At 24.2% G+C, this 27,100-nt stretch overlaps 1 protein-coding gene across 1 annotated transcript in view; it reads left to right on the forward strand.

Moving 5' to 3' along the window:
• The window catches only part of LOC105848952 (calcium-activated potassium channel slowpoke), an 86,346-nt gene extending 62,008 nt beyond the window's left edge, over positions 1–24,338 (forward strand). The window contains exons 17-29 of the mRNA XM_065795302.1: positions 1,907–1,972; positions 2,149–2,238; positions 9,324–9,400; positions 10,097–10,181; positions 10,261–10,369; positions 10,655–10,750; positions 12,364–12,450; positions 12,776–12,817; positions 12,933–13,086; positions 13,330–13,500; positions 21,316–21,449; positions 23,230–23,424; positions 23,957–24,338. Of these exons, the coding sequence (XP_065651374.1) occupies positions 1,907–1,972; positions 2,149–2,238; positions 9,324–9,400; positions 10,097–10,181; positions 10,261–10,369; positions 10,655–10,750; positions 12,364–12,450; positions 12,776–12,817; positions 12,933–13,086; positions 13,330–13,500; positions 21,316–21,449; positions 23,230–23,424; positions 23,957–24,211 (1,561 nt within the window). The 3' untranslated portion in view covers positions 24,212–24,338. The remainder of the gene's footprint in view (positions 1–1,906; positions 1,973–2,148; positions 2,239–9,323; positions 9,401–10,096; positions 10,182–10,260; positions 10,370–10,654; positions 10,751–12,363; positions 12,451–12,775; positions 12,818–12,932; positions 13,087–13,329; positions 13,501–21,315; positions 21,450–23,229; positions 23,425–23,956) is intronic.
• Positions 24,339–27,100: the final 2,762 nt, after the last annotated feature.

Here is a 27,100-nt window from a genome sequence, read left to right on the forward strand (position 1 = left end):
CTTTAATTTTAACTTTTTCCTTAAACTAAAACCTGCTTGCATGAATGCAAGCAGATTTTAGTTTAAGGAAAAATTTTTTTTAAATTAGCTACGTGTATTCTAGTGAACTTTAAAGCTCCTAAAGAATATCTATTTTATGTTATCAAAAATAATAGTGACTATTTTGCTGCATTTTTTGAAATACATGTTAAAAAACTTTTTTTTTATACAATCTCACTTGCTATCTTAATTATTAACAATAATTCAAATATTAATTTTTTAAAAGTATTCCTTATTCAACTATGAACCTCAAGAATGCATACTTTGGTTAAAATCGATGTAAAATGCAAAGTTTGCTGTAAATTTATTTATATTTTGAATTTATGATCACTTCATTAAAGCGTACAATTAAAATAAATAAATTTATATTTATTTCAAAGTATACAATATTGACTCTATATATGTTTTGTTTTTATGCCAGATTTTCATGCAAAAATACTTGTGAGAAAATAATATGGAAATGATCACCCATAATTTTTAATTAAAATTTTAAGTTTTGCAATATGTTTATGCAATATTTGAACAACAAAACCTTCAAATTTTTTAGACAACTGTACACTGATTATAATTCCTAACGATGTTTTGAATCTCACTAACACTTAACAAAGTTACAAATAAGCATTCTTTCTTTAATCAGTTAGCGTTGAATTTTTGTTTGACTTATCATAAAAGTTTCATTATATGTCACAACAAGTGGTCAATCATTTTTTAATCTTTACTTATGTAACAATGTTTACTTTACTTAGTTAACCATGGTTAAGAAATATTATTTTACTATGTGCATATTAGTTTGCAGTGTCTATTAAGACACATTAATAGCAATTTTATGTAATTGTATATCATAAGTGCACAGTGTGAAAGAGAGATAGAGAGATAGAGAAGGGGTGCAAGTATATGTGTGAAAAGAGAGATTGAGAAGGGGTGCATATATATGTGTGAAAAGAGAGATTAAGAAGGGGTGCTAATATATGTGTGAAAAAAGAGATTAAGAAGGGGTGCAAATATGTGTGAAAAGAGAGATAGAGGTTGATAGAGGTGGTAGAGAAGGGGTGAAATAGTAATCATTAATTATTACAAACAACAATTAAATTTTATTCAATTAAATTCATTTAATATAATTTATTGTTTATTAAAGTAATTGATTTAGTCACTTAAGGAAAAATTACTCATAATAGTTTTTCTAAGGTCAGTTTTTTGCTTTTAGCTACAAAAGTAAAAAATTACAACAATTGGGTAGGAAAGCAAGTTATATTGCTTACCCTTCCTGTGTCTGACCATCATTAGTCAATTGTAGTTAATTTTAACAAATCTAATTTAAAAATTGTCTTTTAATATGATTATGTAATAATATCATGTAATATGATATAATTGTTTTAGAAATTATTATTATTATTCAGTATTTTTTAGAACTGTGAAAGTATTTTTTGTTTAGCAAAAACAAATTTAGCATACACTATACATGTTATTCTACAATCAAAAAGTATTTTTACCAGTTATATGTTGTTTTAAAAAATATTGCCTTATAAGTTGTTTTCAAAAATATTTTTCAATTATTTAATTTCTTATGTTTTGACATTTACTTTTTTATTAGTTTTTTTGTTTTAGCTGTTTTTTTTAATATACCTTTTTCATGTTTATTCCTAATGCACTCACACCCTCCCTCCCCTTTCTCCCTCAAAGAATTATTTTTAAATACCAATTTTGCTCTAAAATACGGCAGTTATTTTAACAACTGTCTTTTAGAGCAAAATTTTATGTATATAAAGTCTTATTAACATAGATAGTTGTGTTAAAATTTTAGACAGTGTTAAGGAGAATTATCAAAATTTGATTGGAGTCTCTATTTTTAAAATCTCTTCTTTATTAGATTGTGTTACGAGAAATTGAATTTGTTGCTTATTGCAATTGAATTGAAAACAAAGAATGGAAAACAGTATGATTGTTTTATTTTATATATTTAAAAATAAATAAAAGAACATTTCTTAGGACTGGGGTATTTTAGTTTTTGACTCAATTTTTTTTCAGATTAATTAGAATTTGTACAGTTTTAAAGATAATATAAAATCAACAAATATAATAGTAATAAACCATAAAAGTAATAAAATTTAGATTTGTCATAAATCCGATGGACAAAAAGTTGAGATTGACAAGAAATACACGTGGATTTTTTATATGTCAAAATGCTTTTGATGTTGAAAGGTGTGAACAATTTTTTTTTTTTTTAACTCTAACTGCTTACTTTGATTAATAAGTTAACACAAAATATTATTTTATACTTTTTTATATTTTGTTTCCACAAGAATCACTTAAAAATAATCCAAGAAAATATAATCTCATTTTTGTGACAGCATAGTTCACAATAGCTGGTAAATTTTAGTCAATTATTGTTTTCACTCCCACTTGTTTCCATAATAATAGAGCTGGAGTTCAAAAACTATCTATATTAGCTTAACTTGTTTTACATTTTTTTACAATTATTACAAGAACAATAAAGAGATTCTTTATTGTTCTTGTAATAATCTCTTTATTGTTCTTGTAATAATTTATAACAATAATTTTAATTTTATAATAAATAGTTGTCCTTTCTTGTTTTAATAAAATGTAAAAATACATTATAAACATAACTGGACTTTGAATGGCTCTAGCAGCTAATCTTGAGATTGGCACATTGTAAGATTCATCTCTTCCTCTTTTTTACAAATTGTAACATGGTGGTGGTATATTGAGCTATTACCTCTTGTTTCACCTACCAAAGTTTAATCTTGTGTAACATTTTATTCAGCAAAGTCACATACTTATACTGTAACTGCTTCATGATCTTGTTTCATCTTGTTTTTAATTTACAGCTTTTAAAGTCTTATTCAAGTTTTTTTTTATTATTATTCAATTGTTTTTTGCTTTATAACTTATCATCATGTTAATAAAATCCTTTTATAAGCATATATATATATATATATATATATATATATATATATATATATATATATATATATATATATATATATATATATATATATATATATATATATATATATATACAGCTTTTAAAGTCTTATTCAAGTTTTTTTTTTTTATTATTCAATTGTTTTTTGCTTTATAACTTATCATCATGTTAATAAAATCCTTTTATAAGCATATATATATATATATATATATATATATATATATATATATATATATATATATATATATATATATATATATATATATACAGCTTTTAAAGTCTTATTCAGGTTTTTTTTTTTTATTATTCAATTGTTTTTTGCTTTATAACTTATCATCATGTTAATAAAATCCTTTTATAAGCATATATATATATATATATATATATATATATATATATATATATATATTGAATATTATATTATATTTATATATATGTATATATATATATATATATAAATATATTAGTAGTAGAAAATCACTTAACAAAATGTGATTTTCTACTACTAATATAATTGCTCTGTTCTTTTAAGAACATTGAGCACTCTATTGTGTAGAATACTTTTTAAAGTTGTTTAAATATATATATATAAATATATATATATATAAATATATATATATATATATATATATATACATATATATATATATATATATATATATATATATATATATATATATATATATATATATATATATATATATATATATATATATATATATATATGGGCAATTCCATTTTTACGTTACACGCGCAACAACTTTATCAAATGTTTGCCTATTTAAATAGTAAATTAAATTTTTAGCTATTTTGTATGAAAACTGTTAGTCTAAAGAACAAAATAGGCTAAAAAATTTAATTTCTTTAGCAGGTCAGAGGTGACCGGCTAAGGAAAATAAACTGGTTTTTTTGATACTATGTATTTAACTTATGTTTTCAAGCAATAATTATTGTGGGTTTTTATATCTATTATTAAGAGTTAGAGTTACATAAAAGAATTGCAAAAGAATTGAACTCATTCATTAAAAATAAATAACAAAGGAAATTTTTAAAAACTGGCGGCAAACTTTCTTTTTCACGCTTTCTTAATGATTTAGCAACTTAAAAAATTGTTTTAATATTACAACTTTATTAGTTCTTATTTGAGTCATTTAAAAAATAATGGTTTGTCGAAGTTTTTACTTACACTTCTTACATTTATTTGTATTGCCTTATTTTCATTGGTTGAATTTTTAAAATGCTGCAAAGTATTTACATTTAAATCTTTTAAAAATTTTTGGAAAAAAAATTGCAATTACCATTTAGGAGGGAGAAGAGGTTCAGGTACATGTGATCGTTTGTGACAGAAGGGAAGGGGTTAAGAATTGACAAATATAGGGTGACATGCTTTATGGATGACCCCCCTAATTGCATTTACAAACACTTTGTTTTACGAAAACAAAAATAAAAAAGGTTCTAACTAATTTTTTTTACATTAGGGGAATAGTAAGTAAGTCTTTTTTATTTTTTTTTAATGTCCAAATAAAAATATTTATATAGCTCTTACTTTTATTTATTTACGTATATTTATATGTCAACCAAAATAAGAATACATGAACAAATAAAAAAACATTAATATAAATGATTTTAATTAACTTTAACTTTTTTTTCTAAATTCTTCACAATGAACCACAGTGACCGCCAGGTTTGAAATCTCCCCACATCAGATTTTTTTTTCTAAATACTTAGTTGTATATATGAAAATAAATATTTGATTAGTAAAATCCTCTAGGGGAATGGAAAAATGTATGAAAATCAAAAAATAAAAATTTTAATTTTTAGTTAAAAAATATCCGCCATTTTCATTTTGCTAATCAAATACTGGCGTATTTTGATTTTAAACATACTCTGGTGCACCATGACTTGAGTTTTATTAAATGGCAGTCAACAATTTATGTGCTGTTTGTTTTAAAATCTTTGGTAAAAAGTTAGCAAAGCTTCATAAAATATCTAAAGCTATTGAAGAAAAAATAAAAACTTTTATTTGGGATAGCTATGATCAAAATTTAGCAAACCATCTTAAAGTTATTTGTTGCAATTGTTATAAACCTTTATTGTTTTATTTGGAAAAAAACGATACTTTAATTGGAACTTTATTGGAAAAAAACGATACAAAATACCTTGATAAGTGGCTAAAGCAAATTTCTCAGGTTAGTTGATAAAATTAATAAAAAACTATATTTAAGACTTAGTGTTTAATTAAATAAAGTTGTTGTTTTTTTTAATAATTTTTAAAAAAGAAAGAGCTGTGTCTCAATGAACTTTAATAAACTTGAAAAAAAAAAAACATTTAAACAGCTTGTTTTAGGAACTAATATGTCATCAATGTGTTTATTTTTATTGTGTTATATTTTTTATATTACTAATTTTATAGTTTTAGATTTTTTTTGTTTAGATAAACCGTCAAGATATCAGAAGAACTTCAGATGTTTCAGAAATATCAAAAGATATTAACATTATTACATCTGAGTTAAATGAAGATAAAAATAAAAGGATGTGTTTAAAATGTTGTGGAGTTGTTAAGTCAGGCATTATTCATCTTTGTAGTGATGTTCAAGCTGTGAAAAATTTAGTTAATGCAGCATATGCATTGGGATCAGCATGTGCAGAACATGTCGCTTCAAGTATTTTAAAAACAAAAGTGGAAAAGGGAAATATTTTTAGAGGTGAAAAATTCACAATTGCTACTCATGGAAAACCATTGACTATTGTTGTCAACACTACGGACAATAAATGTGGCCGTGCTAATTTTAGTCAAGTATCTTATGGAACAATCATTGAGCTTATAAAATGTTTAGAACTATCAGTGTAAAACCAAAGAAATGTGTTCTATATTTAGAAAAAGTCTTGGCTTTCAAAGTAGCATTGAAGGAAATATTGTTAAAAAGTTAGTGCCTTTAAAAGCAGATATGAATGAATATTTTTCATGTAAAGAAGAAGAATTTGTTGAAGCTGGCGACATAGTAAATAAATCAATGGTTTATATTAAAGATATTGATGAATTTATACATGATATAATCACTGAAAGGAATATTGACCTTCTTTCTACAATTGTAAGAGTTGCTGTGGATTCTGGTCAAGGTTTTTTAAAGGTCACTATGAATGTTTTTAATCCGCATGATAAATCTAGCAACCAACCTGACCCTGATGATGCTGGAGTTAAGCGTTGTTTTATTGTTGCTATTGTAGAAGGAGTGTCTGAACACAATGGAAATCTTAGAAAATTAGTTGATACTCTTAATCTTCAAAATATTGAGTATTTTATTGCATTTGATTTAAAGTGTGCAAACTCAATGTTTGGCATTACAAGCCATGCTGGAAAATATAGTTGTTTGTGGTGTGAAGGAGTCTTTTGGATGGTGGAGAAAAACAAACTCTTGGTTCCCTTGATTATTATTACAGTAAATACACAAAAGCTGGAAAACCAAAATCAAAGATGGCTGATTATAAAAATGTTATTAATCCAAGATTATTATATATTGAAGAGGATCCAGGCATAATTATTGAAAATTTAGTTCCTGTACCTGAGTTGCATGCATTAATCGGAATAGTTACAACTTTTGGAAAACTATTATCAAAACTATAGCCTGGCTTTGAAAAGTGGTTAAACTCAAACTACATATTTTTCAGAAGTTACCATGGCATTGGATTTGATGGCAACAATGCCAACAGACTTTTAGATAAGTTAGATATTCTTTCTCGTGATATTGCTGATCAAGGAAAGTTTGATTTACTACCAGTAATTGAATGTTTATAAAAGTTTCAATCAATGAAGCAAGCCACCTTTGGAGAAAAAACTGGTGATATTGAATCTGTTGTTTTCGAATTCAAGATGTCTTTTGCTAATTTAAGGGAATATATTAAAACTTACTTTGAAAACATTTCTTTGAATATACCGTGGAAAGTTCATATTGCAGTTAACCAAATTGTACCATTTCTAAAAAGTACCAATTCTGATAATGGGCTCGGAATTTACTCTGAACAAGCAGGTGAATCTGTTCATCATGAGTTTAAAAAGACATGGAATAAATATAAGAGACGACAAAGCCACCCAGACTATGCTAAACGATTATAGTCAAATGTTTTGGAATTTTCAACATTTAATAAATAGTTAACAAGTTTACTATTCAATTTAATATATTTTGCTACACAACTATGTCAAAATTATTATTTACAAAGTATTTTAATAGCATGAAAAATACTTTTAATTGAGAATTGATAAAATAGAATGCTATTTTTGTATTTCAAAGCTTAGTCAAGATATTTTTCACGTTAAATGCATTTTGTTGTTGTTTTTATACCTACATTCTTTTTCTTTGTAATCTGTTATATAAATGTTCTAACACTTTTTTAATGCCTTTATATTATGGGAGTACACAAGTACAGAGTAAAAATTAGTTTCTTCATGAAATTATGTGAAATATATGAACTTTAATAAAGTTAACGGTGTACCGCCCCTCCCCTTTTATCTAAAGTTTAGATGTGTAAAAATTTTATTCTAGCCATTCCTATGGAGGTTCTTAATACCTTTACTTAACTTATATACTATGTTACTTCTTAACAAGAAAAAAAATTGGATGTGGGGAGACTTCAAACCTGGCGGTTATTGTGGTTCACAGTGTCTCCTAATATAAAAAGTTTTAGTTATAATCTTGTCAAACCAATATGATGAAATAAGTATTATTTAATGACATAATTCATTTTGATAACGAATAATATAAATAAATTCATGATTGAAATAAAATTTTACAATGATACTCTTTTGATCATTTGACAATAGGAAAAAAACACTAACTTTAGGAAGCATAAAAATGACTTTAATAAATTAATTTTAGTACTAAAGGTAAATTTTAAATAAACTTTTATGTGTCTACGTCAATATTCATTTGCTAAATGTTGGTGAAAAAGAGAATAAAATTTGACTACTTTTTCATTTTCTGCCGTGGAATTGCTCATATATATATATATATATTTTTTTTTTGTTAATTCACCTCCTTAGGCGCAGAAGGCCACTACAGACGAGGAGGCTACTTAATTGTGGTTATAACCCTCTCTCAACTCTATAATTCTGAAACACGAAACTTGACGAACAAGGCCGCTACGCAGAGAAACAAGTTGAGCACGGTACTACCAGGGGCGTGGTGAGGGTCAAACTCGGAACCTCTCGCTTATGAAGCGAGCGCTCTACCACTACACCACTACGGCATATATATATATATATATATATATATATATATATATATATATATATATATATATATATATATATATATATATATATATATATAAGAAATATAAACTTATGGGATCCACAAAGGTTCAAAAGAAATATATATATATATATATATATATATATATATATATATATATATATATATATATATATATATATATATGTATGTATATATATATTTATGTATGTATGTATGCATGTATGTAAGTATGTAAGTATGTATGTATGTTTGTATGTATGTATGTTTGTATGTATGTATGTTTGTATGTATGTATGTACAGTAGAGTCCAAAAATTTGGTTTACACATATTTAATTTATAAATTAATAATTTTATTTAGCCATACATTGAATTTTACTAATATTTCAGAACTTACTTCACTAAATCCAGCATGTTATATACCAATAAAAAGATTGTTATGTTTACTGTTATATTTTGAATGATTTTAAATTATTTAATTAAGGTACTTTAAATGATTTAAAAATTAAAATTTTTTAATGTGTTCAAATATTTGCGGACATACTGAAGCAATTCTCATTTTCCCCAAAAATTTAAAACAAATACTTTGTAGAAATAATTAAAAAGCTTTATTTAAAAGTAATTGAGGTCACAAGGTATAAGAAATGTATGTTATCTCCAGTGAAAAAGTTGATAGCAAACTAAAAAAATAATTAGTAACTATTTACTGTTTTTCAACTTAGTAAACCTATTTATCATTTGTTGACTATTTTAGTTCTAAACCTTGTGTTTTTAGTTTTTTCTTTTTTTTTTTAAGCTTTTTCTGTTTACTTTTTTTTTTCCTAATTTTTTACTTTCATTTTATAGCCAAGTTAGAACATTTAAAAGCTTTTTTTTTGTTTTGAAAAAATAACAAGTAATAGAAAGAAAAAAAAGAAAATGAAAATACATGATTGTAATATGTAAAGTATGATATATGATAATGTTATAAAATACATTATAAAATGGCTGATAGGTAGGGCTTGAAATGACTGATAGGTCGGGGTTTTTTTATTTACTTAATTTTTATTCCATGTTGAAAAATATATATTTTAAATATTACATGCAATAGAGCACTGCGTTATTGTTCAGCATGTCATAAAGATTTAATTGATCCAGATAAAATGGTGAAATGTAAATGCAGAAGAAGTAAGTTTATTGTTTACTTAATTATGCATTTTTATTTCTTTATTTTATTTAGTAGTTTTTACTTAGATTTAATTATAATATACAGATAATATAATAATAATAGTTTTAGATTTAAAAATAAATAGTTGAAAAATAAAATTTAAAATTTTTTTAAATTTACACTGATTATGATATATTTTAAGAAAAAACTTTGTAAATGTCTTAAAATTTAAAATATTTTTTTTCAAATCTTGGATATTCTGAATGCTTCCTTTTATTCTGGATTTTCAATTCTTTTTGAATTTTTGAGTTTTGAATCTTTTGAATTTTTGAGTTTTGAATCTTTTGAAATTTTGAGTTTTAAATCTTTTCTTTTGTATTCTGCATTCTAAATTTTTCCATAGAATACTTTTCAAGGATTAATTTTTTTAAATAGATTTTTCAATTATGTCAAAAATGAAAGAAAAATTTATTTAAAATTTCTTTTTAAAGATCTTGTATATCTTCTGTAAATGTTTCATAATAGCATTGATTAATCAAAAAGATTTTAGGTTTGGTGTTGCTGTGTAGAATACTAGTTTTTTAACCCAAGTGCAGGAATTTTGAATTTTACAAAAAAAAAAAAAATTTTAAATAACTAGTAATAATTAGTAAGTTAATTTATATATAAAAAATATTAATTTATCATAAATAAAAAATTTATCATTATACTTTTAGATAGAACTATTGTAAAAACTGCTAAGAATAAATCAGATGACCCTCTAAATTTACTTATTATTGAAGAAGAAGATGAAAAAAATAAGTACAGTATTTTTTTATCAACAAAGTTATCTCTTAATAAAAGTTATTAATTTTTTATATAAAAATATGTTTCTCACCAGCACTCGTCAATTGACTGAGGATTATTTTCCTAATGGTGAAAAACCAAAATTTGATCAAACTGGAACTTTTTATTGGTGTGAAAGCAAACCATTTGAGGCTGCTAAAATGGTGAATTTTTTTTTTTTTTGTTGTTGCAATTTTGGTCTTTTACATTTTATACATTTTTAACTTTTAAAGATTATAATTTTTTAATATAATAGATGTATTTTTATAATTAAGTTTTAAAGGTAAAACAATAAAGGAGTAGCAAATATAATCAAATTAAAATTATAACCAATCAGTAAACAAGTAAAAAATTAACTTTTCATTATACATTAGAGGAAGCTGCTAAAGAAAATTAATTTTTCATTAGATATTAGAGGAGGTTGCTAAAGAAAAATAATTTTTTATTAGACATTAGAGGAAGCTGCTAAAGAGAATTTTCATAACCATGTTGTAGTGTTGGTTTTGTCTAGCAGATTTTCACCTTCTCTTGAACTGCGTCAATTGGTAACAAATTTTTTGATTAATAAATATAAAGGAAGCATATAGCACACACACACACACACACATAATATATATACTAAAAGGTACATAAATTTTAGTATTTATATACTATATATAATGAATGTATGTATAAATGTATGTATATATGTATGTGCGTATGAGTTTATGTATATATATATATGTATGTGTGTATGTATGTATGTATGTATGTATGTATGTATGTATGTATGTATGTACGTATGTCTATATGTACATATGTATTTTGTGTGTATGCATGTATGAATACATGTACATTGTACATGTATTCATACATACATGAACCTAACTAAAGAGAACCTGACTAAAAATTTATGCATTTTCTCAGACTGTTAAAAAAGACTGTCAAAAAGTAGTTTACTGTTAGTTTATACCATCCTGAAAAAAGATCCAAAAACCCTAAACCCTAAAAGATAGACCTTAAAATGCTTGGATTGTAGTTGAAAAGTTGATCCTGATAGCATCTGCCATACTATTCTAATTTGTCTAATGCAAGAAAAACAAAAAGAGATCCTCTTTAAAGCAAATTAGAGTAAAATAATATCAAGGTTTCTAATAGTTTTGTAAAATGCTATCTGATCAGGGTTTTTTTGGGACCATGAAAGGTAGCGATTGCTAAATAATCAAAACGTTAAATATCTATAGTAGATTATTTTTACCATCAGAATTTGTTATGGCTTAACACTAACTCCTGAATAAATCCAGTTTAAAATATAAAAGTAGTCAACATTTAGAGAGCTTCATAGCATAAACAAACTTGATTTTGCTTTAAATAATGTATGAAAATAAAGTTTACGACTCTATAATCAAAAAAATGTGTCTAAAATTTAAAAGTGTTTGATTTAAATAAAATTAGAAATTAAATAAAAAATTTTTACGCAAAGCCATTGTTTTATGCTTTTTAAGTTGTTGGTTCTAATACTTTTCACACCTCTATATGCATGTTTGTATAGATTTTCACACCTCTATATGCATGTTTGTATAGATTTTCACACCTCTATATGCATGTTTGTATAGATTTTCACACCTCTATATACATGTTTGTATAGATTTTCACACCTCTATATGCATGTTTGTATAGATGTATGAATGTACATGTATGTATTACATGTACACATTGTTTCAAAAGTCTATCTTGGTTTCAGATAATCATTTAAATTCAGCAACAGTGTAGACTGTTCCAAAGGGTGTTGTGAATACCACCAAATTAATGAATTAGTATTAATGAATTTTTTATTCTTTTACATTAAAACTACATTTAATAATAAATAAATAATTTTTACAAATAAATATCAATTTATTTTTGCACTTTCCTCTCTATTTAGAAATAAGATAGTATTAAAAGTGAGTTTTAAATAATTATTTTATTATTTTTATTTTACTTTTTCAAATTTAGTTATATTTTTTAACTAATAATTTTTTTATTTTTTCAATTTTTGTAGTTTTATTTTTGTTTTACATTTTGTTAAAATATTTGTTGTTTTTTTTAGTTTTTTTTTTCTATTCTGACGTTAAGAACACGTATATACATAAATACACGTTTTGATATTTTTTACATTTTTATAAATTTAAAAATTTAGGTGCTACCATTACGTGCAAGCAATAATGTGCCCAACATGTTGAAAAAAATTGTCATTTTGGGCAATGGAGATTTTCTACAGAAAGAGGTTGTGTTGATTAAATATTATTAATTTTTTGCAATAAGTAAAAAAAAAAATTGTACTATAATATAAAATGTAAATATAAAGTTTAGAATACAACAAATGTTATTAGTAGATTTTTAAAATATAAATCAAAAACTGCTCAAACAAAACAAAAATCAAATAACTTGTATTTTTTTTTACTTAATTATTTTTTGAAATTATGTTTTTTATTTTTCAAATAATTTATAAATAAATTTCAATTTATAAATACGTAATTTATTTATTAAATAATTAAATGTAATTAAGTTTTAATTATATTTGATACTTTAATTTTATACAATATTTATAGTGGTTGCGATTAGCAAACTTCCCAGATGTTAATGTAGTAATAGTAAGTAATTATTTTTTACAACCATGTTATTATGCTGCAGTAATATATAAATTGTTATATATTTGAGTTATTATTAAGTATAAATATATAAAAGTATAAAAATTTAAATTTATAGGGCTCGCCATACAGTCGTCATGATCTTCGATCAGTAAATGTTCAAACAGCAGATATGTGCATTTTATTATCTCCCGGAAATCATTCAGCTGGTGAACTGGAACATCAAGCGCTTTCAGACAAAGAAGTTATTTTACTTACACTAAATTTAAAAGGTTTTTAAATTTTAATTATTATAATATATATTTTTAATTCAACTTTAATAATAATAATATAATAATATTTTAATTCTACTTTGTCAAGTAGACTAAAATAAATTAAATGTATATGCCATAAAAAATTCGGTTTTTAATGTTTTTGTTAAAATAGTAAATTTTTTATTTTCTGTTATTTTAATTTTATTATTTAACTTTTTTTATATGTTATTTTATTAAATTTTTACATGTTTTATATTTTAGCCATGCAGTTTGCAGCTGATAACACTGAAAATGATCTTCAGGATCTGTTATCTAAAAATGCAATCACTTTACTTGAAAAAAATAGCTCCGAAAGTTTTTTTCAAACAAAAACTATCTCTGTTAAAGAAAGTACTTCTGAGACTTACACTTTAAAAATTATTACTGAGTTGAGTAAGTCTTTTTATATATTTTTTTAACACTTTTTGTTTATTTAAAATTAATTTCTTTATTTATTGAAACTTCTTGAGCTTAATCAAAGTCTTTGAAATATCTAAAAGTAACTAAACTTCATATATTATAAAATTATGAAGTTTCACTAATATTTTAGATGACTATTTATACTTCCCTTTTTTTTGAAATATTTAAAAATAATCAAATTATTTCAAAAATAATTTGGTCTTTAGTTATGCTTTTGATTGAAATACAAAAAACTTGTAAAAAAGTTCTATAAAATGTTGTACATATGGTTTAGAATTTCTACAACTTGAAATGTTTTCATTTGTGGAAATTCTTTAATTCTTTCCCGCTGTATGTAACTCACTTGTTGCATATGCTCTCTGTATGCTGTATATAACTTGCTTATTGTGTATGCTCGCTGTATGCTTTATGTAGCTCACTTGTTACATATGCTCTCTGGATGCTGTATGTAGCTTTATTGTTGCATATTCTCTCTATATGCTGTATGTATAAGCTCTCTTGTTGCACAATAAATTTTTTGAATAATTTATTACAACCTTACTATTACAAGACATTTTATGTTCTTCACAGAACCATTTAATGTTATAATTTTTTCAATTTGTTAAAATTGCATATTTTACAATCTTTACTTTTAAATAATCTTAATTTGATTGAAAATCTTATTTGAAGTTGATGTTTGTTTCTGTTATAAAAGAATGCTTAAGTTGTTATAAAAAAGTTAAAAGTTAAAAGAGTTAAAAGAAAAATATATTAAGATTAGTTTTGGAAAGCTAATCCTTGGAGTTTTGAATTGTGAATTTTTTCTATAACATTTTCAGGGTATTCATCAGATATGAAAACAAACATTCTTTTTGGGAGATTGTAAAAAATGTTCTTTGTATGTGATAAGGATTTTGTTATTTGACTGTTGTAATTAAGTTATAAAAAAATGTCTGAAAATATATGTGAGAACAAAACTTAATTGTACAGAGTCATTTTTTAATAAAAATAAAACCTTTGCATAAAATATTGTATTATGCACTAATTATAAAGAATTTTCTTTTCTCAAACTTTTTATTTATCTAAAAACCGAGACAAAAAAAGTGAAATTATTGTTTACATTTTTGAATTTAAATAAATAGAAATTTAAAACTAAAAGATTGAGCTAAAATACTTGCACATAAAATAATTGAACACAATAGTTGTCAATGAACATGATCTAACAACACCTTTCTTCGAATCATTTTTTTTTTGTAAATGATCTGTTACTATTTTTTACCAAATAATGTCTATAAATGCTCTATTAGGTTCAAACCAGAAGTCTGTGAAGGAATTCTAAAACCTTTATGCCATTTTTATTAAAAAAAGTCTTTTAGTTTTTTTAACGGTGTGTTTTGGATCATTGTCTTGTTTTAACACAAAATTGTTTCCCAATCTAATTTTTTTGTTGTAAATGGAATATTTGTAAGAACTTTTCTGTAAGTATTCTTTTTCTAACCTAGTTTTTAACAAATTTTTGTTAAGTATTCATTAAATATTTACCTGTACCATCCTGTTTGACGAACAAATTTTTTAATTTTTTTTTCAAAAATGTTATTAACTACTGAATGTTCTAGAAATATAAATTCAATAATAAAAATAGATATTTTATTATTGAATAAAAAAGAAAAAACAAAAGCCGTTAAGAATACAGTTTTACAATTAATTTATGTGTACAGTTAGTTTATGTGTTCAATTAATTTATGTGTACAATTAATTTATGTGTACATTAATTTATGTGTACAATTAATTTAAGTGTACAATTAATTTATGTGTACAATTAATTCATGTGTACAATTAATTTATGTGGATGCAAGTTAAAACCGGCTTAAGAAGAAAAAAAATTTAAATTTTGATTCAATATTTACTGAAATATTATGAATAAGGAATAGACATTTGATTTAATTAAATTTAAAAAAACTTTGTTTCTGTTATTTTTGTTATTAGTTTAAAAACAAGTTTTAACAAAATAAAAGACAAAAATTACTCAGTATGATTAAATTCTTGAATTATAAATTTTAAATACTGTCAGTTTTTATTTTACTGCTGTTTTCTGCTCAAGAATAATTCATGTCTGAGAATTTCTTGAAATTAAAAGCCTTACCATTTTTATAAATTCTTTGTTCAGGTCTTTTTAAATTACCTACATCTGATTGAAAAAATTTTAACTTTTAAACTTAATGATATCCAAGTATTTTGATCACAAAACCATCTTTAATATGTTCTTAATGAAACTCGTGTGTATTGTTAAATTCTTTATTGGAAAAGTACAAAGGTACGATTTTTGGAAAAAGTACTGTTTCTTCTTTTTTATAAAAACTCAATTGTGCAATATCTGGAGAGTAATCTGTACCTTTAATTGTTCAATTGTTCATTCAATTGTTTGGCTGTTCCAGTAATTTGGTGAAACATTTGCTCATTAAATAAATATTTTTTAAAACAACATTATTATATAATAAATTTAGAAGTAAATTTTTTTATCTATTAAGTTTACACTTTACAATCTAGAACATTAGGTACATGGAACTCTAAATTTGTGTACTAGCTATTTTTAAAAAATAGTTTTCTAATTGGAGCATCGAAGAACATCATCAGTAGCACCAATTTTAGGTGTTGTTCTGTGATGACGGTTAATACCAAGGGATATCCCTTGGTATTAACCATTGTCACATGACATTTTAAAAGTTTGCATAGACAAGATTGCGTAGAGAAAGTTTGATTGAGCTGAATTCTTTAAAATTTGAAAAATGAAAAATACAAAAATAGTGGCGTCAGCAAAATTATCATTGCATTTGCAAGATTATCATTGAAAATTTGCAAGAATCTTATGTAAATCTGACAAAAAATAATAAATTTTATTAAGTTAAATAGTATTAAATATTTTGTGCATTTGATATGAAGTTCGCCAACAATTATTTTGGATTAAAAACTGCAGTGTCAACTCCTTGCCCTTGGTGTATAGCTAGCAAATGTGAATTTCAAAATTTTGAACTTCAATGTGAACGCCTGGAATGATTATCAGCTAGTAATTACAAAAATTCTTGCAGGAAAAAAAATTAAAACAGAAAATTATCTGCTGCATCTAGTAAAAACTATGTAAACCAACCATATTTAAATCTATCTAAAGTTGTGAGTGTTTAAAGTTATTTGTAAACTATATATATAATAGATTTAAAATGTCAATAACTTTTTAACAACAAATGATTTATCAATGAAACTTTAAATCTTAAAATTACGTTTGCATAACGTATGCTGCAAATGTTCTTTGAACCAACTTTTGTGAACTCCGATTTACTGTTCTTGAACATTTGCTGCTAGCATTCAAATAACAAACAATGATTGTTGATTCAACATTCGCTGCAAACGTTGCTTTGATAGCTCTTGAATGTCCACTCCAGCTAACAATTATGTTCAAGAAATGTTACTATAACCTTTGTTTAGGTTTGCATAATGTATGCTGCAAACCTTGTTTGAACAAATTTTTAGGAACTTCAATTTACAGTTCTTAAACGTTCAAATAGCAAGCAGCAATTGTTGACTTAACGTTCTTATTAAGAACCCTAAATGTGTTATTACGAACACAGACATTTACCCAACATTTTTTTTCTTTTTCATGTATAGATTTAAACATACTTTCTGTTTAAACCTATATTTGCTAGTATTTGTAATGTAATACTTTTCTGAATTTACATAACCTTTTTTTACTTGATAAATACAAATTTACCATGATTTACAGCTGAATTACACCATATAAAGCTTTAATGAAATTAATTATTTAATTATTACATTTTAACCAAAAGGCACACAATTACCTGAGCTGATTACAATTAAATAGTACCTCTTGCGATGAAAAAGTTGATTTATTAGTACTAGTTAGCGCCCTAAAGAGCATAAATAACAATTGACACCAATTTAAATTAAATTTTTACAAAACAAAATCAACAGCAAAAAATAAATACATGTTATTCCAGTGAAAAAGTGCTGCTAATTCCACTAAAAACAGAAAAAAATGTGCACGTCGAATTTAAAATACTAAAGCTTTCCATACTTCATCATGAATAAAGTTCTTAATTAAAAACAAAAGCTTTTTGTGGATTTGATAAACTAGTTTTATTTATGAATTATCTATACACAAAGAATCACATTTGTTCACAATAATGTGTTTTAGGGATAGCATAATTAAATTTACTTTTTAATCGGTCCCTAATATTTTGAAAAAAAAATTTCAAAAATGTCATTTTTTATCTGCAAAGTAGTGAAATTATATAAAAATTTCAAATAAATAATCGTTTTATAATACAACTATTATTTTAGATTTAATTAAATAAAAAGTTTTTTAACTGAAAATAAAAGTGTATTTTTACAAATTTTTAATAAAAAATAATTTATATATTTTTTCCTAAAACGAATATTGTTGTTGAAATTTAAATATTATTTTTGCTTCTTTTGAGTACCAGTTTGACTTACTGTAAAAAATCTTTTTTTTTATATAAGGACCCTGTTAAAATGTAAAGTTAATTGAGCTGTTACCTAACATTGGAATAATGCTTTGAAATTTTAAGTAGTTATTTTTTTAATCAATTAACAACATTTAAACATCTTGCCACTTGATAAATTAAAATTTTTTTTTTTGATCTCGTTGTGTAGCACATAACATACATATAACATAACATATGCTAGTCCATACTGTCAGAACTTTCTTCAAAATGTCGCTGCAACACATCTTTATTTTGAGCATTTGCCGTAAGTTTTGTCTAAATAAATACAATAATATTTTTTTTACTATATTAACTAAATGATTAACACTATGATATGCATTACTAGTAAAAATTTACTTAGATGAATCTAAGAATCAACTTTACAGGTAGAAAAAAAAACAATTTTTTTTTATGTACCTCCTAGTCAACTCAATGTAGTCGATTAGGAGCAAGCTTTAACACCTGTCTAGTTTCTTCCTCTACCTGTTGTTGATTCACATCCTTGGCAATCTTTTTACAAGCGTCTAATTAGTTTAAAATCATATATTTACAATAGTTAATAAAAGTACTCAAAAAGTTAACAGCATAACCAATTACCATAAAATGTATGGCATATGATTGTTTTTAATGATAATTAAGCATTTCATATATTACATTTTTTTAAACTTAAACTTTTTAATATTGTTGAATCTTGAAAGTTATATAAGAACAACAACAGTTCTTATGAACTAATTCTTATTAAGGGGTTATTTATAAAGTAGCTACACACTTTTTTACAAAAAGAGTAACCTCAATTTAAAAAATTTACTGAAATAATTTTTATTTTTGGAGCAAAATTATCTGTTGTTGTTTCTCATTCTGTAAAAAAGTTCATACATACTATATGGAATTGATTTGAATTCAACATTTTGCTGTCTAACAGGTTTGGACCACAAAATTTGTGGGTAAACCTAATAATTACCATCAAATTTTTTTAAGTTTCTTATAAAAAAAAATAATACTTTTGCTCTTGTAATTTTAGCAATTGTTACAAAAAGTATCAATTAAAGTATTGTAACTTCTACTAACCATTTTTAAATTGTATGCTACCAGTTGATGAATTATGTGATTTACCTGACTTACGGATGCAGATGGTGGGTCAATAACGTTTGCAGCAGCTGACACAAAAACAGCTGCACTTTCCACATGTTGCTGTCATTAACTTTTGTCTGTATATCTGGCGATTCATTGTAACTATTGATGATAATATAATATTAATGAATACTATATAACTAGTGATTTCTTTGAGAACAACTAAAATCATTCAACATACAAATGTATTAAACAAAACAAGTGTAACTTCTTTATGTAAAGCAGTAGTGTACCTATATGTAAACATGGCTACTATTTGTACTTGTCAGAGTCATCTAGTCGAATCTGACAGTCGATTAGTTGACAAGTATGAATAGTACTCAGGTTTAATATTTAGAGTTTAAAATTATTTGTTATATAATAGAAAAAAGTCAAAAAGTGCTGCTATAACTGCACTTTTTTATTGGAACAACACGTATTTATTTTTAATGTTGTCAACATTGTTTTCTATACATATTTAACATAAGTTGATGTAAATTGTTATTAGTCTTCTATAGGGTATTTCTATAGGGTACTAATAACACACCAACTGGTAATAATTAATAAACTTTTTCATTGCAAGAGATGTTAATTTTAATCAGCTCAACCTATGGTGTGCCTTTTGGTTGAAGTGTAATAATTAAATCGTAGGTTTTCAAATAAGTTTGATATGGTGTAATTTAGTTGTAATACATGGTGAATTTGTATTTGTTAAATAAAAAAGGGTTAAGTAAGTTCAAAAAAGGATTACATTATATTAATACTAGCAAATGTAGTTTTAAACAGAAAGAAAACATGTCTAAATCTATACATTTATGCATTTAAAGAAAAAAAACAAATTTGGTTAACTAATTGGTAATTTGGTAACAAGTTTGGTAAAAGTGGACTGGAACAACACATATTTATTTTTAATGCAGGTAAATTATTACCTGCAGTTAAACATTTCCATAACTTTTACCGGATGTTCATAGAGCATCCTTGAATGTTCACAACTCTCATCGAATGTGCTCAAACATTTTGTGTTAGCTGGGTCCGACAGAATATTTAAATGTTTATAACTATAGTCCGTGTTCATTATAATACAACATTATGGTAGCATTAGTTGTTACCTGCGATTAATTATTTCCATAACTTTTACGGGATGTTCATAGAACATGCTTGAACATTCACAACGTTTGTCGAATGTGCTCAAACATTTTGTGTTAGATGGGTCCGACAGAATATTTAAATGTTTATTACTATTTTCAAAATTTAAATAATAACTTTAAAAATGTATTAAGTTTCTGGCATTCTTATGTATATATATATACAACCCTCGGAGTTAAGGTCAGCATTCAGCAATGCCGATCTAACTGCCAACCTTAAAGTATTTGAGGTCAGCAAAATATTACTGACCTTGTTTCTATGTTTTATGGTAAGACCTTTGTATCAAACTTTTTTTGTTGACCTGATGCCAGCCTCTAAAAGATTGAGGTTGGAAAATTATTTCCGACCTCATTTTTTCTAATTCCAAAGGTTGATATATATATATATGTATATATAGATGTATGTATATATATATATATACATATATATATATATATATATATATATATATATATATATTTATATATATATATATATATATATATATAAGGTAAGTGTGGGTAATAAGGCCCGGCGGGTAATAGGCCCACTAATCCAAACTTAGAGAAAAAATAAATTGTAAAACTTTTTTTCGACATTAAAATATTAGAGTTATCTGGTTTTATCACTGGCAGCAAAAAAAAATCAGCATTTCTTTACATTTTCATTTTTTTAGGTGGGCCTTAATACCCATACTTACCTTATATATATATGTATAGATGTATGTATATATATATATATATATATACATATATATATATATATATATATATATATATATATATATATATATATATATATATATATATATATATATATATATATATATATATATATATGTATATATATATGTATATGTATATATATATGTATATGTATATATATATATATATATATATATATATACATATATATATATATACATATACATATACATATACATATATATATATATATATATATATATATATATATATATATATATATATATATATATATATATATATATATATATATATATATATAGATGTATATATGCATGTAAACATTCATCTAGTTTACAATACAAACTCAATGTTTTTGGATCAAGATGATATGAATATTTACGATGATGAACATTTTTATCAGGCTCAACCATATGCATGTGGCTCAATATTTACAGTTTCAGTTCTTGACTCGTTAGTAAGTGCGGTGAGTTTTTAAATTATTTTTACTTTTAAACTTTCAGTGAAATTAAGGGGTTAAGATTATGTAATAAAATTTAAAAAAATGTACTAAAAATGTCTTTATAGTTTCTTAAAAAGATATTAAACTTTTAACTTACTAAAAATAAATCCTGCTTCTTAAACAATTTTATTTAAACAAGTAAAATTTAAAAATGTATACTGAGTTAAAAGAATAGAAAATAATGAGTAATTAAAAAAATTCAGATTGCTGGTCTTCTTCAGCAAGTATATTCTTGTTTTATATGGCGTATCTAGGAAATATTTTGGTATTATTAAAGTATTTCTTTCCAACTGCAGTTTTTGAGTCATTTTCGAAGGCCAACACTCTTCTTCATATCCAGTAACCTTTTTAACTTTCCAGTAACCTTATCTCAAGGTTCTATTTTGGTCCTGTATTTTTTCTTATCTTTTTTATTGATCTTCCTGACAATCTTACATCAAAGTGGCTTTATTTGCTGAAAACTCAAACCTATACTCTTGTCTTGACAAAAAGTCTTCTTTTTTATTGCTTAGAACAGGCAGCTGATCTTGAATCTGATCTCACTCCTGTAACAGCTTGGGGCTTGCAGTGTCTTCTAAATTTTAACTCTAACAAAATTCAGTTATTTACTGCATACTATTGCAATACTGTCAATATTCTTATATTAAAGAACGGCATCCGACTCTTTTTTATGTCTTCTTGGATTATTATTCACTACTGACCTCTCATATCCACAATTGATTTCAAAGTTAGCATCTGCTAAGGTTGCTTTTATTTTTTCTGCTTAACATTATCTCCTATTGTTTTATCTCTAAAATTCTCTTATTTATCCCCCATTTTCACTTGACTTGTCATTCAGAAAAGATGCATCCTTTTACTGTATCTGTCCCTGCATGCTTTCTAAAATTTTATTGGTTTAATTTTTTTCCTCATACTTTAATGCTTTGGAACTCTCTCCGATCTTCATGTTTTTTTCATCTCATACAAGCTACAAAAACTCTCCTACAAAAAGTCTTCTGTCAATTTTTTTCTTGCTTTTTGACTCTAATTTTTATTTTCTAGTAACTCTCAACTTAATAGTGGTTACTTGCAACCACTATTAAGACCAAATCTATTAAGACCAAATCCAACTTTCTTTTTCTCTAACCTTGTTGAGAGTGAAAGTTTAAAAAAAAAGCAAGAAAACAAAAATGATACAAAAAGAATATAAAAATAGATTAAACATTTAATCTATTACAAGAACAGTTGTTACAACATATATTGTCACAACAGGTATAACACTTGTTATAAAAAAAAAAGATATAAAACTAGTTTTAAAATAATTTTGCTCCACTAGTTGTCACAACAACAACTGTAATGACAACATCTTTACCAATTGTTTGTACCCATAATTGTTTTCTTTAACCACAGCTTATTTTGTTATTATTATTAAAGTGGTTATTATTCTAACTGGGAATGATGTATACCTGCTGGTCAGAATGATCAAAGCCAAATTTTAATGCTAATCTTTTTACAAAAATATATATGAATTTAGATATATATATATATATATATATATATATATATATATATATATATATATATATGTATATATTTATATATATATATATATATTTATATACATATATATTTATATATATATATATATATTTATATATATATTATAAGTTTTGATTGAATTAAAAATTTTTTAATTATATAAACCTTGTTTCAAAGTTTTGACGTAACACAAAGATGGCGATGATTTTTGGATGTTTTATTTTAGACTTACTTTAACGGAGATATTTTGACTCTAGTTCAAAACCTTGTGACAGGAAGTGTTAGCTCAGAATTGGATGAGTTGTTAGCAGAAGGGAAACAGCCTCTTGGATATTTTGAAACTTTAGATATTGCGGCAGTTAGGAATCGTTGTCGAATATCACAATTAGATCTATCTGATGGGCCATTAGCAGAATTTGGGGTATGTAGAACAATAATTTTTGTTTATTTGGTTACTTTGTATAAATGATTTAAAGAAATCATCAAAATAAATGGGAAGTTACAAAAAGAAACTCTTTTTTTTTTGGAAACTCGAGACAAAAACAGTAAAAAAATGTTTGTTAGTCTCTGGTGTCCAGGAGCTCCAAAAAAGTTAACACACTTATGAGAAAAAATACAGTGGATTTCAAGTGTTATTTTTAGCAGGAACCCCTAACCACTGTTTAACACAAGGGTTCTGGGTTCAAAAATGATTATTCATGTACCATGAAAGTTCCTTTTTCCTCAAAGTAGTCCATAATTTTATCTACATTTTTGAACTAGGTATAATTATTTTTCTGACTTTTCAAACCGGAGTTTTTTTTAAGACTTTCCATTAGTTTTTATAATAGTTTCACAGTATGAAAGTACAATATCTTGAAATGCTCAGCAGTTTCTTCTAAGTATATTACAGATTAGTAGTAATTAAAATTCATTTTATTTGGTTTTATGTTATAATAATACAATAAATTTAGGAATGTGGAGTTTTTGGCGATTTGTTCTTGTATGCTTTACGTACATATAACATGATATGCTTGGGTTTATTCCGACTCCGTGATATGGAAGGGCTGCAGACTAAGTGTACAAAAAGATATGTTATTACATTTCCAGCATTTAATTTTTTACTAGCTCCAACTGATCGCGTGTTTGTATTAATGCAGTTTCAAGCTATTAAAAAAAAGAGAATAAATTTTACAAAACTCTCTACAGGTGCATTGCAACAAGAATAGAGATTTTTATTTTTTTTCTTACATTTAACTAAATCCATTTTAGGATTGATGCAGAAAATTTAGTGAAGATACTAGAGGTTAGAGTTAAGTTGCTACCACATTTATATAAAAGCTACTAACATAGAAGAAACTACCACATTTATATAAAACGTTGTGTATGAAATATTACTTATAGAGGTTTTATTATAAAATATATAAGCATATTGAATATATATATATATATATATATATATATATATATATATATATATATATATATATATATATATGTATATATATATATATATATATATATATATATATATATATATATATATATAAAGATGTATTGTACAACAAAATATTGTATGTATGAATTATTTAATTTAAATAAAAGTGTGCGCAGTAAAATACTAATTATATTTTTAAAAAAAACATAATTGTAGTTTTCCTTGCACATAACTTTTTATATTTTACATAATATATTTATTAAAATATAAACAGTTTTAGCGTTTTTTTACAGTAAAATTTTAAAGGTAAATCTATTACCCATTACGTAAGAGGAAAACTCATATTGTAAAAACAGATTATTTTTTTTACACTTGAAGATATAATTATTGTATTGCAGGGTTACTTTGACATGTGGGTAACATTGGCATATGTTAGATTAAATGTTTTTATTGCCACTTTAAATTATTTTAACAGTAGCTTTTTATAAGCCTAATAATTGCCCAATAACTGTAAATAAGAAATTACTGCTGGAATAAGTTGAACAAGTTTCTAGTTTTTTTATTGCTGAAAAACTTCAGTTAAAAGATAATTAAAACTATACTATGATACAATTTTATATGTGTTTTTATGATGTTGTTTCACAATATTAGGCGTTTCATATTTTTTTGTAGCATTTTTTTTTAAATACATATTTTAGTTTTGGGGTAACATTGACAGGAATGCTTAAGTCGCTCTGAAGGCCTTTGCCGTCAATCAAGAAAAAGTTGGCACAATGTCTTACATCTGCTGAACTTTTCATGATTACATAAAATGGAATGTGAAAAATTCATCACATTTAAAACAAATGGAAACTGAGATTTTGTCAGAGTTAGATATTGAGTCATTAATGTGTTGTAGACTTTAATAGTTTGACAATCCTTAGAAAAAAAAGTTTTTTATCATAAATTATACTTTTTTATATCTTTAAGTAGACTCTATCAAAACCAAAGGTAATTGATATTTTTCAAATAATAGTTTTTCATTATATTTTCATCGCAATTTTACAAATTTTTGATGCTGCTCATTTTTAACTACAATTTCACCTCTCACAATGTAAATTAACATTTACAACACAAAACAAACTAATTTCAATGTTACCCCATATAGAGGGTAACTTATTTTATATATCAATAAAAGCAATTCTTTTTAACACAAAAGTTTAACATATATTAGTATTTATTAACTTAAACAAAAGTTTAACACAAAAAAGTATAAAATCAAAAAAATATACAAATATATATTTATATTGAGATGTCATATTCAATGTTTAAAAGGGAGTTTTGAATTTGAATTTAGAAAAGTTTTAAATGTTTAGTAAACAAAGTTATTAGAATTTTATTTATTATTATAAATAATAAATTATTGGAAATGTTGCAAGGTCTTCGCAAATGGCGGATGCATTTGTATAATGGCAAAAGAGAAAATTAAAGATAAATATAAAGAATATTGAAAAAAATAAACTATATATAAAAATATTAATTATTTATTTTATAAGCACAAAGAACTTATCAACGATCATATAAATTAACTTGAAACAAACACACACCAAAAAGCATTTAAAAAAGAAAAGAAAATATATATATAAAAAAAATAAAAAAGAACTTTGAATTTTATTTTTTTTTTTCTTATTCAAGTTTATAAAGAACACTTTATAAAAAGAACGAGAAGTAAAGTAAACAAATAAAAAGAAAGAAAAGATAATTTAAAGAAGAATTTAATAAAGAAGAATTTAATAATCAATTAAAAAAGAAAGAAGAAAAAGTAGAGTTAGAAGATTTTTTATTATTTTTTATTTTTTATTATTTCTTTATTTTTTGTTTTAAATAATTTTCTTTTTTCTTTACAATATAACTTGTAATCATGATTATAATTCATTAGTTATTATTTTTCAGTCATTATATTATTTTTTGTTTTCTCACATTATTTTATTTATTTATAGTTATTTGTATTTATTATTAGTCCTCGTTTGATACCTAGTTATTTAATATATTACATTTATTTTTAATATTATATTTTTATAAACTTATTTATTATTGACTTATTTATATTTGTTATTGTTCTATCTTTGTTGATAATATTATTATTAGTAACAGTTAACAGTAGTTATATTATTATTAGTTTACATTATTAATATAGTATAGATATTATTATAGTATTATTAGTTTTTTTATATTCGACATTTATTGTTGTCATAGTTACTTTTAACATTAGTTTGTGGTTTGTCAAATTTTAATTTATTTTGATTGTTTAATTTTATAAATTTAATTTTATTTTTCGATTACTCACGCTAACGGTTACCCAAGTTTTAAATTATTAAATTTAGTCTTTTACTTTGCATTTATTTTTTAATCTCTATTTTACACTTTAGTCACTTTAATTAGTTAATACTGCATGTACATGAAAATATTTTTTCTAAAGAATATGGCATTTAAATCTCTCTCCAACACTTGTCATAAAAATATAACTGATAATCAAAGAGCCATCCAATGTGATCTGTGTAACTCATGGGTCCATGCAAAGTGTGCCCATATTGATGCGTACTCTTATAATCTTCTTTCAAATGACTCGTCAGATTTTTATTGTCATAGTTGTTTATCTAAGAGTATGGCCTTCAGCTCGATTTCCAACTTAAGTCAACAT

Source organism: Hydra vulgaris, chromosome 04 (genome assembly GCF_038396675.1).
Source record: "Hydra vulgaris chromosome 04, alternate assembly HydraT2T_AEP".
Classification (NCBI taxonomy): Eukaryota; Metazoa; Cnidaria; class Hydrozoa; order Anthoathecata; family Hydridae; genus Hydra; species Hydra vulgaris.